At 44.3% G+C, this 15,535-nt stretch overlaps 1 protein-coding gene across 6 annotated transcripts in view; it reads right to left on the reverse strand.

The window, feature by feature from the left end:
- Window positions 1–43: 43 nt before the first annotated feature.
- Window positions 44–15,535, reverse strand: part of LOC120550617 (rho GTPase-activating protein 17-like) — a 34,149-nt gene continuing 18,657 nt past the window's right edge. For 3 of the 6 annotated variants that reach the window (XM_039787228.1, XM_039787227.1, XM_039787229.1), the window contains 15 exons: window positions 15,352–15,428; window positions 15,065–15,182; window positions 13,971–14,039; window positions 13,686–13,767; window positions 12,410–12,537; window positions 10,607–10,718; window positions 10,161–10,242; window positions 9,935–10,015; window positions 9,703–9,816; window positions 8,870–8,961; window positions 7,046–7,193; window positions 6,378–6,656; window positions 5,475–5,623; window positions 3,989–4,489; window positions 44–2,492 (listed from right to left, as the gene is read on the reverse strand). In XM_039787228.1, the coding sequence (XP_039643162.1) occupies window positions 2,353–2,492; window positions 3,989–4,489; window positions 5,475–5,623; window positions 6,378–6,656; window positions 7,046–7,193; window positions 8,870–8,961; window positions 9,703–9,816; window positions 9,935–10,015; window positions 10,161–10,242; window positions 10,607–10,718; window positions 12,410–12,537; window positions 13,686–13,767; window positions 13,971–14,039; window positions 15,065–15,182; window positions 15,352–15,428 (2,172 nt within the window). In that variant the 3' untranslated portion in view covers window positions 44–2,352. Of the gene's footprint in view, window positions 2,493–3,876; window positions 3,899–3,988; window positions 4,490–5,474; window positions 5,624–6,377; window positions 6,657–7,045; window positions 7,194–8,869; window positions 8,962–9,702; window positions 9,817–9,934; window positions 10,016–10,160; window positions 10,243–10,606; window positions 10,719–12,409; window positions 12,538–13,685; window positions 13,768–13,970; window positions 14,040–15,064; window positions 15,183–15,351; window positions 15,429–15,535 lie in introns of all 6 variants that reach the window. The other 3 variants (XM_039787232.1, XM_039787231.1, XM_039787230.1) reach the window with 2 other exon arrangements.

The raw sequence follows: 15,535 nt of genomic DNA on the forward strand, positions 1-15,535 counted from the left end.
AAAAACGGCTGTGAAAGTTTGTACACAAAAATATAAACCAGGATTTAGTTTCTTCATATACTTTATTTTCTTTGGAAAGGGGGGGGGGGGTATAACCAAGCATTCATGTAACATGTTTTTATTCCATATTTTAAGCTCACCAGACGGCATACATACAAAACTACGGAGCTTAAAAATGCAGCATTATCATTTCTAGTTTAATGGCGTTTGTTTGTTTTCCGGAGCCTCGAGATACCGAGCTCGCTTGATGCACGGGGGATAAGGCAGCGAGGTACAAGAGCAGAGAGAGAGGAGGGGATTACGCTGCTTGATTGACTCTGAAAAACCAAACCCTGTTTTCAGGGCAACTGCAAGACTTTTTTTCTCCATTGGTACCATATTGGGTCAGTTCTCTGGGAACCGCACAAAAAAAAGCAAAGCGTACACAGAAAATAACAACAAAGCGTTTCTCTTTTGACCTGGCAAAAAAAAAAATCTAACACCACATCACTACTGAGGGCTCGCAGCGCCGCGTGCTCTCAGCTCAGTGGGAAAGACGGCAACAAAACGATCCTCGGGAAACCAGTTCGCTGAGAAACCACTCGCTGGCCTGCGCTCAAGTGCAACATCAGCTGTTTATGCGTCTTTTCTGTTCGCGGCTGGTAAGAACTGTCCTTTTCGCTACATTCACTCAAACGCAGCCTGTTGCGTTTAATGCCCTCCCCGGGACGAACACCGGAGAAAACACAAATATCGATCGATGGGAAAAAAACCAAAAACAAACAGAAAGGCAAAAATACTGACTGTGTCCAGGCTGGGCGGGGGGTTAACCCTGCTACTTCTGCTTCTAAAACCCAAAGAAATCAACCACAAAAGACACATTTAAATACAGAAACCTTTGTGGAACAATACAGAACCATACAAGACTTCGATTGCAGAGGGTCAAATCACCTTCCTCGCGTCCCTGAAACATACTCGTTGCCAAGACAGCTTCTTGGAAATACTGTAGTACTAGGAGCCAAGTATATCCTCCATACAGTAAATATATAATGCTTATTACACGGTTCGGGGAGGAACCCATAAGGCATGATTTACATTTTAAAGACTGCATTAATTACGTCAAGCCACAGGGAATGTGTTTTTTTAACTCGGTAAATAAATACAGGAGGGGGGGGGGAAAAAAGAAAAGAAAAAAAAAAAAGATGGGGTTTCCATACAAAAATCAAGTGTTGGAGACGACTGGAAACCTGCAGTCACCAGCTACACTTTGAGCAACAGTTTGGGTTTCTACGTCACTCCCCCCCCCCTCCCTCATTTTCTTGTTCTAAGGCAATTATTCAACATAACAAAAAAAAAAATTTAAAATACAAAACCTCACACCAAATTCCAAACGAGTCTCGTCAGTCCATATTTTTGGCATTCCCCCGGCCAGTTCCCATGTGTTATAGGACAGCCGTCTGACGGCCCTGTGCTGTGTGATTGTCTGGCGCGCGCGGTATGAAGATAGCGGTGGCGTGGGGAGAGAGTTGCAGTGTGGAGGCTTTGTGTCTCGTCATGATCACATCTGGCACCATCATGGAGGTCAGGTCTGTAGGTCAACAATGGCTAGTGACCGCTTCAACCGGGAGACGGCTGCAGAGCGCTGTGGTGGCGTGGCTGGAGGTGAAGTAAGCCCAATATGGTGACGTGATGGGAAGGGCCGCAATTCACATTATTCTGCTGATTATTTTCTCAATTAAATATTAGGTCTATAAAGATGTCCAACAATGGGGAAACATGCCAGTCACAATTTCCCAAAATCCAAGTTTACATATGAAAGCTGCCTGTTTTGGGGTATTTCCACCTAAAAATGTCTTATTGATTAGCAAAATTGGTGCAGACTGATTATCTATCGACTCTCGGCTCCAAATATGACAAGTTACATAACATATATAATATAAAGAGAACCTGACAGGTATGGATTTTTGACTTTGGAATCCAACTAACTTAGCTAGTGATGGTAATACGTGCAGTAATTGGTTTTCCAGTTAAAATGCTGACAATTATAAACACATAAATCATCAGATTTGTAAAGTACTGTAGGGAACGTGAGCAGTTTCCTTCAATTTTTGTCGCGGCGGCCCTACAAACATAATCTACTTACGTAGCCATTGTTTAACAGGAGCAGCGGACCTCCATCATGGCCGCCAGAAGGTGCATTTTGTCACATTTTGTCATACAAGTGTCCGTCACGCAGGCTGGACTGGCAGAACGTGGTGGTGGCGGCAGAGGAGGGCTGCAGACACGGGGCTGGGACGAAAACCCGAGCAGACTAAATGAGGGGTGTGTATGAGGAGAGGAGTGGCATTGGGGTATGTGGTGGTGGTCTCCTCCCTATAGGACAGTGCTCTCCGTGTCCAGGTCACAGTCTTTGAGAGGAAGCAGGCAGGAGGCCGCCGCCGCCGCCTGCTGCTGTTCTACAGCGAGCTCAGGGACCAAAGCTCGACTCAGCCCTTTGAAAGACATCGCCGGGTCTGGAGAGCGACACAAAAGATGGAGGAAAAGATAAGTCACATTAAGTATACAGGGACTACTATCACGAACATGTTCTTTTTACTGAAATTGCACTCGGCAAGACTTGCGGTACAAAACGGGGGGAATGTGATGACATCAACTAGAAAAGACGGGTTCAGTTAGCGTTAGCGTTAGTAGGTAACGGTTAATATGTTTGTCATGCATGCAGGCATTCAGGCACACAGAACACGACACAGACATCCTCCAAAGATAAATGCACTATTTCAGCACACGTTATACAAACAGCGGCCGTAATGGCAAACATGTGCAGCATCGTCCTGGTGTATGAAAACGTTTAAAGCGGTTGCAATTATGCCAGCCAATGCAGCTGTGTAATATTTTCCATAGCTTAAAACAGCAGTGGGGGGTGGGGTGGGGGGGGGCTCGGCAGTGAAACAGCAGCGCAGTCAGGGCCAATGGTTGAACAGCAGGTGGCGTCGTTTGGCCAGGCAAGCAGGGAAAAGTGGATGGAAAATGTGAAGTGTGGGGTAATTTGAAGTGACCAGTTTTGAATTTATGTGATCAGAATTCTAGAGGGAAATGGTGTTGGTGTTGGGGAACCCCCCTCCACCACTTTACACTGGAATATAGTGCTTGACAAAAGAGCTAAAACTTTGAACGTGTATGCTGGATACAAGCTGGCTGTACAGTCGGAATATGTGCATCATCTTGAGCAAGACGAGACGAGAACATGCATGTCTGTCAGAATTACACATACTCCATACGGGCACACTGGTTTAAAAAAAATATAATTATAATCAGAATCATCACAATACCTACAAGGACAAACGATATGAAATGCTTCACATAAAAAAATAAAAAAATTAATAAAAAAAAAAGAGTCTACCCGCAGTCTAGAGTCGAGGATTTGAAAATGACCAGTTGGTAAGTTCAGTTCTGCATGTGAAACCTGGATTTGGTCTCCGTTTCAAACGCTTACAGTGACTGGGAATGATAAATGATAGATAGCCCTGATGGAAGACATGTCATGGTGCACGTGCTGGTCTTTGATTGTCACCCAAATGAAGCGCCCATTGCCTTTTATATTTAATATGAAGTTCTGTATTAGATGGCTGTTGGTTCAGGAGCTTTAACATCGATGGAAGGAGCATGTAAAGCAATACAAAACAATGAAGGGATGTGGCTTGTTTCATTGTACACTTAGAGTGGTATTAAACATCAGAAACACGGTGATACACGGTGTGACAGTCGTGCATCAGGGCTGGGTACACGATATCTGATGGAGGCAGCAGGCAGAACTAAATGGCTGTTTGGTGATTGGTATGATTTTTAGAGGCAAAAAAGTGCAGGTGCTGCTCGTGTAAAGGTCGATTAACCACAAACCTCTCACAGGTGCCTCTTTAACCTGCGGAGGTATTACAATGCAACACTGTTAGTATTCAGCAGTGAATAGAACAGGAAAAATATATATAACTGCACGAGAGACAACGCTCACCCATCATCTTGTACGCAGTCGGGCAGATCCCGTTGCTGTCAGCGGCCAGGGCGGTGGGCTGCGGTGGGGGTGGGATGCTGGGCCTGTTCCGGGGCTTGGGGACGGGTCGCGGCCGGGGGAGGGAGCCCGACTGGTAGGGAGACGGGGAGGGAGGAGCTACATCCTGGGTGGCAGCGGAGGGCGGAGGGGTGTCTGGAGGGGTCGGGGTGCCTGGAGGCGAGGGCTCGGCGCTCAGCTGGCCCGGGGCGGCGGGCTGCGGCGGAGGGCTGGCCTGCGACGGAGGCTCCGGAGGGGGGTGGCTGGGCGCCTGGATCGGGGGCTGGTTGCTGGAGTAGCGTCTGGGTGTGGCACACGGCTGGAAGGTGGGAGAGGTGGGCGTGGTGGGCGAGTGGCTGGACAGGGGTCTGGGGGAGGGGCTGAGGGACTGGGACGAGGAGTTACAGGGCTGGCCGGGGGGAGGGTTCATCGGTTTGGGAGGGGCAGGAGCCTGCTTCTTGGTACCTGAAATTTGACGGGCAACCTTGTGATTATGGGTGGAAAAATAATAACAGTATACAGCCATCTGTAAATGTTACCAGATGCAACTTAGAATACTTTTGATGCAATTTATAGAATATGTATATGGATAAGACAAAGCTCCCACTGTAATACTAATACCAACACCAGAAATATGAATACTAACTAAAAAAATGTAATAATACAACAATAAATTAAATTGAAGCCGACAATAAAAGCTGAGAGGAGGCAAAACAACCGGTAGTGTTAAAGGAATAGTTTGACATGTTGGGAAATACACTTATTCACTTTCTTGCCGAGTTTGATGAGAAGATTGATGATACTCATGTCTGATACTCATGTCTGAACGGTAAATATGAAGCTAGCATCAGGAGCCAGTTAGCTTATCTTAGCATAGCATAAAGACTGGAAACAGCTAGCCTGTCCAGCCACCTTTCTTTGTCCAAGAATCCACCTACCAGCACCTCTAAAGCTCACTTCTTAACACTTTACATCTCGTTTGTTTAATCCGTACAAATACTGAAGTGTAAAAACAACAATTCACCAAGGTGACAGACTATTTCCCAAAATGTCAAACTATTTTTTTAAGAGCTTAAAAAAAAAGGAAAAAGACAAATGTGAATAAATAAATGGTGAAATAAAAAAAGTGTGTCAGAAGGTCTTCTGAGTTCATAGCTGCAGGCTGGGGCTATACAATAGTATAGCATTGTAAGTGATCAAAAAGGCTTTAGAGCCAATTCTCTGTTTTAAGAGGAAGAAAGCGCACGTGACGGTGGAGTAAAAAAGATCCGAGCAGTTGGGTGTGGCAGCCACGTGCTGGACTAGCTCGGCCTGTGGGGAGGTTGTGGGACTAAGAGCAGCGCCGAGTTCCAGCAGAACATCGGAGGTCAACTCAAAAAGGATGGATTAGCATTCCGAGGTTCTAATACAAATGCTAAAACGTGGAGAGATTTGCCAAGCGGACTCTTACCTCTGCGCATCATATGCGGACTGGGCCCCATGGATCCAGCCCCGGGGGTCCCAGCGCCCAGCTGCCCCGCAGCGGGGGCCCCTCCTCCGGAGCCGTTCCTCTGGAGCAGAGGGGTCGGGGCCGGTGTAGAGTCACGTAGCTTTGGGTTGCTTTAGAGAAGAAGGGGGGGAAAAAAAGAAGGTCTTTAAAACCGGCAAGCTTTCTGAAATTCAGGGTGTTTTTTTTTTTTTTTTAAATTGAAGAGAGGTATTACATTAGATACAGCCCAATGTTAAACAGCTACAATGATAAACCTCACAAATCTAATCTGGGTGTCTCATCTGAATCTACCTTCCCAACAGAGTCTGTAGGACCAAAAGAATGCTGAACTGGACAGTGCTATGCTATCTGTCGGGATATGAAGGTTGCCCTTTCACCAGCTAAATCAAAGGCACCCTTCAGTCGCTGCATAACAGGCCCCAATGTCCAGGCTTTTCAAAGCAGTTTGGGCCAGTTAGCGCGAGGTTCCTGCTGATTCCAGTGATTTGGGGAGGAGAGCAGAGGGACGGGAAGCCGAGAGGCCCTGGGAGTGACTGTTAGCAGAATGACAGCAGCTATTGTTGTGCCGTGTCTGTGGGCTGAACGCAGACAAGTCTGCATAGCTGGACCTGGTGGTGGTGTAAGAAAACTTGTGGTTTTGCAAAGAGGAAAAAAACAAGCTAAACCATAGCGACCAAGAGGAGGAAATATGCATGCATTATTAATCCACTATACTTCAAGAAGCCAATCAGACGGACCTCACAGAGAAGGCACTAATTCCTAGAACATCAACACGGAAAGTAAAAAAGCATGTGTTTGCGTGTGTGCGTGTGTGGGTGTGTGGCATGCTGCGTCCTCCCCCAGCAGCAGAGATGCAGCCCTTACCTCAGCTCCTCTGTGTGCTGGGCTAGAAGCTGCTGAGCGGCTGCCAGAGCAGCCAGACTCTGTGCCAAGCTTTGCTGGGCAGCGTCAGGCCCCGGACCCCCTGATGGAGCTTGCGGCTGGGGCTCAGCTGAGGGCTGGGGGACCTGCGCAGCCCCGTGCCCCTGCCCCGGAGCCTCCACAGGGGGTAAAGGAGGCTGGAAGGCAGGCGAAGTGTGCTGCTTTCTACCTAAGGTGTTACTGCCTCTACGAAGGGTGTGGTCCGAGTGCTTGTTAGGGGTGCTACACAGGGGAGGAGGGGGTAAGAAGAACGGGGAGACAGTGAAGGAGAAAAAAAAGAAACAAAAACACCAACGCTTTGATCAAAAAGTCACAGATTAGTCCAGTAAAGAGAATCACCGTAAGTCCAGAGAGCACAGAGAGTAGCAAATAAAAACAGTGTTAAGAATCATATTAAAAGGGATTCCTTCAAATCTACCCCAAAATGTACAAGAAGCAAAAGAACAGGGGTCAGGGGAAGCAACTGGATTAAAAGGCAAAATTATTTCTAAAGCAATTAATTATCTTATTAATTATTGGAGGAAGTAATGAAATGCTGTGGGCCAGAGAAGTCTTGGAAACAAGGAGGTTCCAAAGAGGTTAACTGTTGGAAGGAACTGCAGGCTGATTACTTGTCTTTGCGTGTCGTGTCGTTCTCTGGTCCGACCATGCTGCCAGGCCTCTTCCTCTCAATGGTGCTGCAGTCGTAATCAAGGTGATTGTTGTGGTTGGATGCAGGTGTAGGCATCGCAAACATGCCGGACACATTGAACTCCACATCTGCAGGAAAGAGAAGACGAGATTTAACCAATACACACTACTGTAATACTAGGGCTGGGACGATGTGCTTTTGTCCCGGTACATTGGTGCCGATTCAATATTTATTGCGATTTTCACTTGTTGCGATTCTAGAAGTACTGCGATTGGACAGTATTGAGTATTGCGATATTCTTTTTCTTCTTTGACAAAAACAATAGTTGAATAATACACGACATCTAGAGACAATATATCATGAGACATATTTTAAAAAACTAATTGTTTTCTAAAAGGAATGCACATCACATGTCAGTCAGACATTGATTTTATTTGTAAAGAAGTACTTAACATGGATGTTCAGCATTTTCTGCTTTCGGTCCGTTTTGCGAGATACGGATATGATTTAGTCATCGTCGGCAGTACCGTATAGACAGAAAATATTTAGGTGAATCGTAAAAAAATAAACAAATAAAAAATATTGATTCTAGGGAAAATAATCAATTTTCAAAATCGTCACCCCAAAAAAAAACACGCTACGTATGTAAATCGAGCGTGCCATTAAAATCCATTGCCTCCTTTTGTTGCAAACGATGATATTTGAAGTTCATGTTCAGATCCATTGGGGTTGTTTAAAGCCTTGCTGAAGGACACCTCAACATGAGACGTGGGGTGCACAACTCATTATTAAACACTAGACCATGCGTGTGTCGGTCTTTATCCAAGTGAGCCCCGCTGTGGGTTGTTGGCCAGTTTGTAATCTGAATCTAAATTCAGGAAACAAGCCCAAAACACAAGGTTTTCTGGGTAAAAGGAGTTGACATCAGACGGACAGTTACAGTTCAAACTAAATGAAAACTGGGCAGGCAGTCAAGTCACGATCTTCACAGATGCTCATCATCAGCTTTATCTTTGTTATTAACTGGCATGTATTCCTTCATTTTCCTTTTTTCTTGTTTGTGCAAACATCCTTCACAGGTCAACAGTATATCGCAGAAGAGACATGCTTAGATTCATACCAATTATAAGGCTCCCATCCTGAAATGGTCTAGAGACTGTGAAAGAATCTCAGACACAGAAATAGCCAGTAATTAACGGAGGTTGTTATTGTTTTAACATGACAGCACAAGCCACTGACACATTATATTTCTCATCATCACCTTGGCCTGACATACCGGGACTAAAGGCACACTGGCTTTGATTAGCCTGCTAGATACAAAATGATAATAAAGCAAAAATGTTTAGACCAAAGAGGTGAAGCTGTAATTTGCAGCCTGTGATAAATTTACAGAAGAGCACGCAGACTTTGGTATAAAAATTCATCTTTATCCAATAATGGTGGTTACAAACAAATTGGATTTATGGAAAATATCTTGAAAAAGGCAGCTTAGTGGTACTTGAATGACTTCTTCAAGCTGAATTAGGGGGAATATATGACATCTGTTTTGTAAGTTTTCATTGTAGCCTTTGAGCTGACCCTCTAAAGTGCAAACCACAGTTGGAGCCAGGGCAGACACAGCAATGATTTTAATTGGTCCTAGGCAGCTTTGATTACTGCTGACTCGCTTTCTTGCTCGGCAGTTACAATCAATCATATTCACCGTGAATCCCTGGTGTAAAACAGGCCCTGATTGGCTACAGAGCAAAAAAAACGAAGGAGGTCAGACTGCAATCGACTGCTGCAGAGAAAACACAGAACCTACCCTCAGGAAAGAACCAGTCAGCATGCTGGATGATGGGCTCCACGATGGCCACCACGTGCACAGAGGTAGCTGCAGCCATCTCAGCCAGACTCCTGGGTGGACACGTACAGATGAGCAAAAATGAGATGGTTTCTAACAAAATGAGGGACAGGCTAAAATACCAGGCTATCCTCTCCACCACCCTAGACTAAGAAAGAAACGAAGAGTTTTTTGGATTTGCTTGTTTTAAAAGATCCCACATTGTAAAAAGTGAGATTTCCATGTTTTTAAATTATGAATCAAGCAGGTCGAGGTGCTATATAAATACTGCAAAAGTATCAAATCGCTCAATCCACAGAGAAATGTACACGACACGTATTCAGAAACGCTGCTTTTAAACGAGCCGTCAGGACTTCCGTACGGTTGTGATGTCACAACTATACTATATATATATATATATATATATATATATATATAGGGAATGCTGCTACAGTGCTGTTACAGTCATTCCCCGGCTGCAATTACGGTGCAGAGACGCAGAGAGTGCAGATGCGGTTGACCCGGAAACGCTGACCAATCAGAGCAGACTGGGCTTTTTCAGGAGGGAAGCTTAAAGAGACAGGTGCTAAAACGGAGCGTTTCAGCGTTTGGCGAATACAGGCACATTCAGACAGACAGTATGAGAAAAATAAAAAATAAAGTGTTTTTTGAACACTAAAGCATGTAAAAATGTTCTGGTGGAAACCCAAAATGATGAACCTGAAAATGAGCATAATATGGGACCTTTAAACAGTCACTACATGTAATATTGTATTAGCAACATTATCGTCCCGTTCCTCTCGACCCCCTCTCACCCCTCAGTCTTGGCCCACATCAGGTTGGGTCCCAGGACGATAGCGATGTTGCTAGGAGTCATTTTGTTGACCTCGCTGTCCTGAGCCAGTTTGGTTAGAAACTTCACCAGATACCTGCAGGGAAACGACGTATTTAATGAGCTGTGTGCGGTGTAAACATTGTCTCATACAACCGAGGGAATTGAAGCATTGCCGTCATGACCGCTCTCTCTCGTAGGTTTAAACAACTTACCTCAGGTTGGTTTTGTTGTTCTTTGGTAGCTTATCACATACAACCCAGAGGGCCTGGAGCCTCTTGTCTGGGTCTGACACACTGGAAAGAGAGAAAATTATTAGTCCAGTCTCCAGATGGCTAAACGCCCCAGATGAATCATCCTTTTGTTTCTCATTGCTGTACAGTGATAGACCCATTCATTATTGGTACATTTTATTCCCAGTGAAAATGGTTTGAGCCTTGCCTAGATGCTTGGATCCATTCATCATAAAGCTGGTAAGACATTAGAGGTTCAGGGAGTTCCCTCAGGTAGGACTTAAGTGCTCCTGAAACCACAAATATATATTTTTTTATTATTATTTTAACCACTTTTCCAGGCAAACAAAGTTTCATTATAGCATTCAAACGGTTTAGTGAATTATCAAATTCATTTAGTAAAATATTAAATACAGTTCAGCCATTTTTAATTGGGAATTCCTACGCCATTCAAACATTTTAGGGGGCAGGTTTGAGACAGTGGCTAGTACATTCTGAGATGACATGACAACACAAATACTGACGTTTAAATTCATTTTATTGCTGTTAAACAACCGTTGTTTTTTTCTAGATTTTAAAACGAAAATAAATCAGAAAATGTATCCAAGTAATACCATCAAGAAACACAGAAATGAATTCTGGTTTGGGACGTACCAGCGACAGCATGGGGGTCAGAGTAGAACTCCTCCAGTTGGGAAGTGGAACAGTCCAGCGCTGCCTTTAGCTTCTTTAGCTTGGACGCACCTGCTGCGATTCTGAATAGACCCTGAGACACAAACACGCGCAAAGACAAAAAAACACTGTAACATTGCCGGCAAACAACAAAGATACAAGCAGGCATTCAATGTGCACACAAGACACTGTGCTTTCATTGAAACCTACACATTTACACACACTTTCCTAACACTCAATTACAGATAGACTCGGTATGAATCCACAACATAAACTCCCCCTGCCAGCTGCAAATAATGAAACCTTAAAAGTAGGCAAACAAACACACCCACCACTCACAGCAGAGCGATCTCTTTACTTTGACACATAAACAAAGGCCGTCTTCACACCATAATGACACAGACTGGACTCACCCGGGAATGAATAGGCCGACAAATAATGTGCTTTGCAGTCAACACTAGCACTCTCTCTCTCTCTCTCGCTCTTTTTTTGCACAGACACGTACACACACCAACATGAAACTGATTTATGAACAGGAGACAAGTAGATTCTATTGTATTCTAAATGTGTATCGGGGAGGGGCATCACAAACATTTCATAAATCTTCACTGTAGCATAACGGGCAACAGTTTCTTTGGAACAGCATCACAGAGATGTTTACAGTTTGTCTCCTTCCTGCCAATCTCCTTGGGTCTTAAGATGTTCATGTGAACAAACAGTTTGAAGTCTTGGTTTCAATTATGTCAATGACCAGCGGAGCCGCTAATCGCAGCCACAGCTCCATGTGACCTTTTATGAGCTACGCCAGCACTTCTTCTTATTTACATGGCAAGACAAGGAAAACAAAGGAGCAGTCAAGTCATGCTATAAAGTACTGTACGAGAAAATAGCTTGGCGTTAGATAAGAAGAGACCACTAAAGCATGAATGTCTGCTGGTTATCATTTAAAGGAGCTGTACTCAAAATGCTGAATAATACACACAGAGGGAGTGTGACTTCAATCTCTGCACAGGATGCCATTACTCAATTATATATTTGCATTAGGCCTGTTTCACACCGGCTGCGGGAGCGTGGCGTTTCTGTTGTGTGGCGTTTTCCATGTCTTTACACACCAGAAACGTGTCTGACGCGGCACTGCTGCTGCTAGCCTTGTCTGTACACATGTACAGTATGTTTCCCATTGATAAAATGAAATAATAGCGTGTTCTTCAACCTGCGTGAAAAATAGGCGTCGCTCCTATTTCTAGCAGGCACGCGTTTTTCGGCGCCTGAGACGTGCGTGTCACGCAGGCAGTGTGAAAGCTCTAACCTGTTAACATGGGAGCTGAAATAAAAACGGACACGCCACGCAGCTGGCACGCTCACGCCACGCAGGCAGCGTGAAAGAGGCCTTAGGGGTGTCACGATTCTCCAAATCCATGATTCGATTTGACTTAAATTTTTTATTTTTTTTAAACTTTATTTTTCCCAACAGGGACAGCAATGCCACAATAAGAGCAACTAGATGGCAGAAGGTTACTTTGCAATAACAGTTTAACGACGTGCACATGAATGTCAAACGATTTTCAATTTAAAATCTAAATTGTGACACCCCTGATATACACAGCAAAAAGTTGATCGCTGCTATATTAACAGGATGGACCATATCAATTTCATTTTACTCATCCGATCAATACTTCTGCAATTCTACCCATACAGTAGAATAATCATGTCGGATGCTACGAACAGGGCAGGTTTCCTTATACTGTTCCTGTCTAATCTCTTTTCACTGCTTAACTTCCTTACCTCTTCCTTCATGCCAGTCTCTAGGAGCATCATGACGCAGGCTTCTAGTGGCAGGGCGATCTCCCTTCCACTCCTTTTCAGGTGTTCATCCAGCCCAGTGCCAAATGCAGGCTTCTCTGTCCACGAGTCTAAACACAAAGAGAGCAATCAACGGTGAAGAGAGTGGCAGCGATGCTAGACTGTAGTTTCGTTTGCATGGTTTCAAATCTGAAGAGACATAAATCAAGTGTTGTAATAAAAGAGGCTGCGGATTATTTGTAGGACCCGTTTAAAGAAAAAAAGAAAAAAAAGTAAAACCGCACTGGCCCAGGACTCAGTGAACAAGCCTGCTGCTGGTCTGGATGGCAGATTCAACAGGTCAACAACTTTCATTTAGCACCACTTTCCTAACCAGTCCTCACTCCCCCTACAGGGTGCTGTCAAATAATAACCACATGCTCCTCGTCAGCAGGGGTGACTGTTCTATCCTCTTTCTGTGTGCATGTGTGTGTGTGTATGTGTGTGTGTGTATGTGTGTGTGTGTGTGTGTGTGTGTGTGTGTGTGTGAGCTAATTTGCTAGTGAACAAAACCCAGGTGGTGTGCAAAACCCAGGTGGGTATGATGGGAGAAGGGTTGGGGTGTGTGTGTGTGTGTGTCTGTGTGGAGTTTGTGAGTCATCGCCACATGCTAAGAGACCAGGCTCGTCTGTTTTAGACCACATGTGTTTAATACAGAAAAAAACAAACAAGCTCTTGAACAAGACAGCGTCAGGACTGCAAAAAGGCTCTGAGAGGAGACATTATGTTTGTAAAAAAGGAAAATCTGATTATTTTTGGAGAGCGGAGCGGTGGAAACAAAAGGCTATTCTTTAATATCTGGACCTCGGTTGTGGCCTTTGACAATTACCACAGCTGATGTAACTTCTGGTAGTTAGAGAAACAGACCAGAGTGATGTAATTGAAAAAGGTACAGTAGCTGGGTTTCATGTCTCAAGCCAGTTGGAAGGAGTGAAAAAGAAAGTGTTTCTCTTCCTAGCAACTACATGTCAGCACACCTTTGGGACAGCTTCTCAAACGTCTCTGGGCCCCAACAGGAAAAGGTTTGTTTAAAAGGGACCGAACAACACAGGAAGCGAAGAAAAACAGGGGTAGTCAAAGGTGCTTTCTTCAGGAAATGCGTAAAAGGAGGTCCCATATTATGTGCCGCACAGAGCCTTCTTGTATGTAATCATTTTTTTAACAACGTTGTAGTGTTAAATGGCTGTTTGCATAAAAGGTGCGTTTGCATGTAGTATACCTTGCTGATCCTGGATGGTTGGCAAGACATTTTCCAGAACAGTGAGAGACTTTCTGTGGTAATCAGCTTGAGCTTCTAAGAGCTAGAGAAACAAAAACAACACAGAGAGAAATAGATTAGGGGGCGAGTCGAATAAGACCAGCCGTGAAAGACATGACAGCAGAGTAAATAAAATAGCTGGCCAACGTCAGTGTTCCCCCAGTTACTCTGCAGCTGTGCGCTTTCTCACAAAAAAAAACCTCATGCAGACACATTTTTGGCTTGCTCATGACACGCTGTACTCACGGTTACGAAAAAGCGGGCATAGTCCCCTTCTTTTGAGAAAAAACTGTACATGTCTGCAGCAAGTTGATCCTGGATGATAAAAACAGAATTTTCAACTGTTAGAGCACTTCAAAAATCGATTAAAGAAAACAATACTTGACCAATACAGAAAGGAGGAGACCTGAATATAGGAATTGAAATGTTATGTAAGTGTATATCTGTATGTTGTTTTATTGTTGTAAGTGTAAGTGTTGTATGACCTACAATCTATTGGATTTTTTCCTGTAATAATATGATATTGTGAAGTAGTGGCAGGACTATATGAGCATTATGCTTCCGCCCTGCTCCTTCTCAAACGTATCCCTTTTTTTTTTTGTTCTTTGGTAAAAGCTGATTTGTCTATGGTTGTGTTTTTATCTTTGTGTTTCTGTTTTTTCGTTTTACAACATACTGTTTGTTCGAGATAAATACAAAAAATCAAATCAAACATGATAGCCATAATCATAATACAGTCACAGACAGTCTGTAAACTCTGTAGTAATTATAGAGATTAAAGATCTTCCATCTCCTCTACACAGTGGCATCCATCAAATGAATGTGTATTTCAGGTGGCACAAGGATAGACGTTAGCGGTCAGCTAAGCTGCTGGTCTGCGTGCTACGTGAGTCATTAATCCTCCTGTTGGCAGGACTCAGTGGTACTGGGATGGAGAACTTCTGAGGGGAAACACGAGGCTGGACCCTTACTGGACAGAAAACCTGACGCATCACGCAGCTACTACACACTAAAACTCTCCAGTGATTCAGTTCAACACACACACACACACACACACACACACACACCCCCCACACACACACAAGCACACGCACGCGCTCATGCACACACGCTGAACTGACGGGGCATTTTCAGTGTTGTGCGTCAGCAAACTGGGTCAGAGGGCCCAAGGGTCTTGGGAAGTCCAGTTGTTGCTGTGGCTATTCTTTTCCCAAATAAACTTCTGACGAGACCTAACTCCAGTTTCCTGGCCTGCTATGATCTTGCTAAACAAGACTATAATAAAGCAATAGCTTCTACATATAAACCGACGATGAGGTATGTACACCCATGCTGGTTACCTTGCAAAGCTCCACTTTGTTCATGGCTTCATCCATCTCCTCCTTGAGTAGGTCAGCCTTGGCCGTCAGTGCTTGAGTGTTTGTTCCTGAGATTATTGACTTGGTTGCCTGCAACCATCTGAGTTGAGAAAGACAAGGGAACATTGGAAAAGGGAATGAGACTAGTACCTGGAGTTGTTTTAAGTCTTTAAAAAAACTGTTACTCTGTCTGGATGCATCCCCGGACACGGCATTAAAACTCCACACATAGAACCTGATGAAAGAGAGCGAGCTGTAGACGGACAAACCTTGCTCTGGCAGAATCATAGTCCAGCACCAATTTGGCCAGCTGTTTCCTCTGCTTCAGGATGTTGGGAATGTCCACCTACAAAAATTAGATCCAAAACACCCACAAGTCAATGAGCCTGATGAGTTACAATGACAAAGATGTGACTGTTCTTCCTGGATGACTTTCCTAGTAGCCTATTAGCC

Source organism: Perca fluviatilis, chromosome 21 (genome assembly GCF_010015445.1).
Source record: "Perca fluviatilis chromosome 21, GENO_Pfluv_1.0, whole genome shotgun sequence".
Lineage (NCBI taxonomy): Eukaryota > Metazoa > Chordata > Actinopteri > Perciformes > Percidae > Perca > Perca fluviatilis.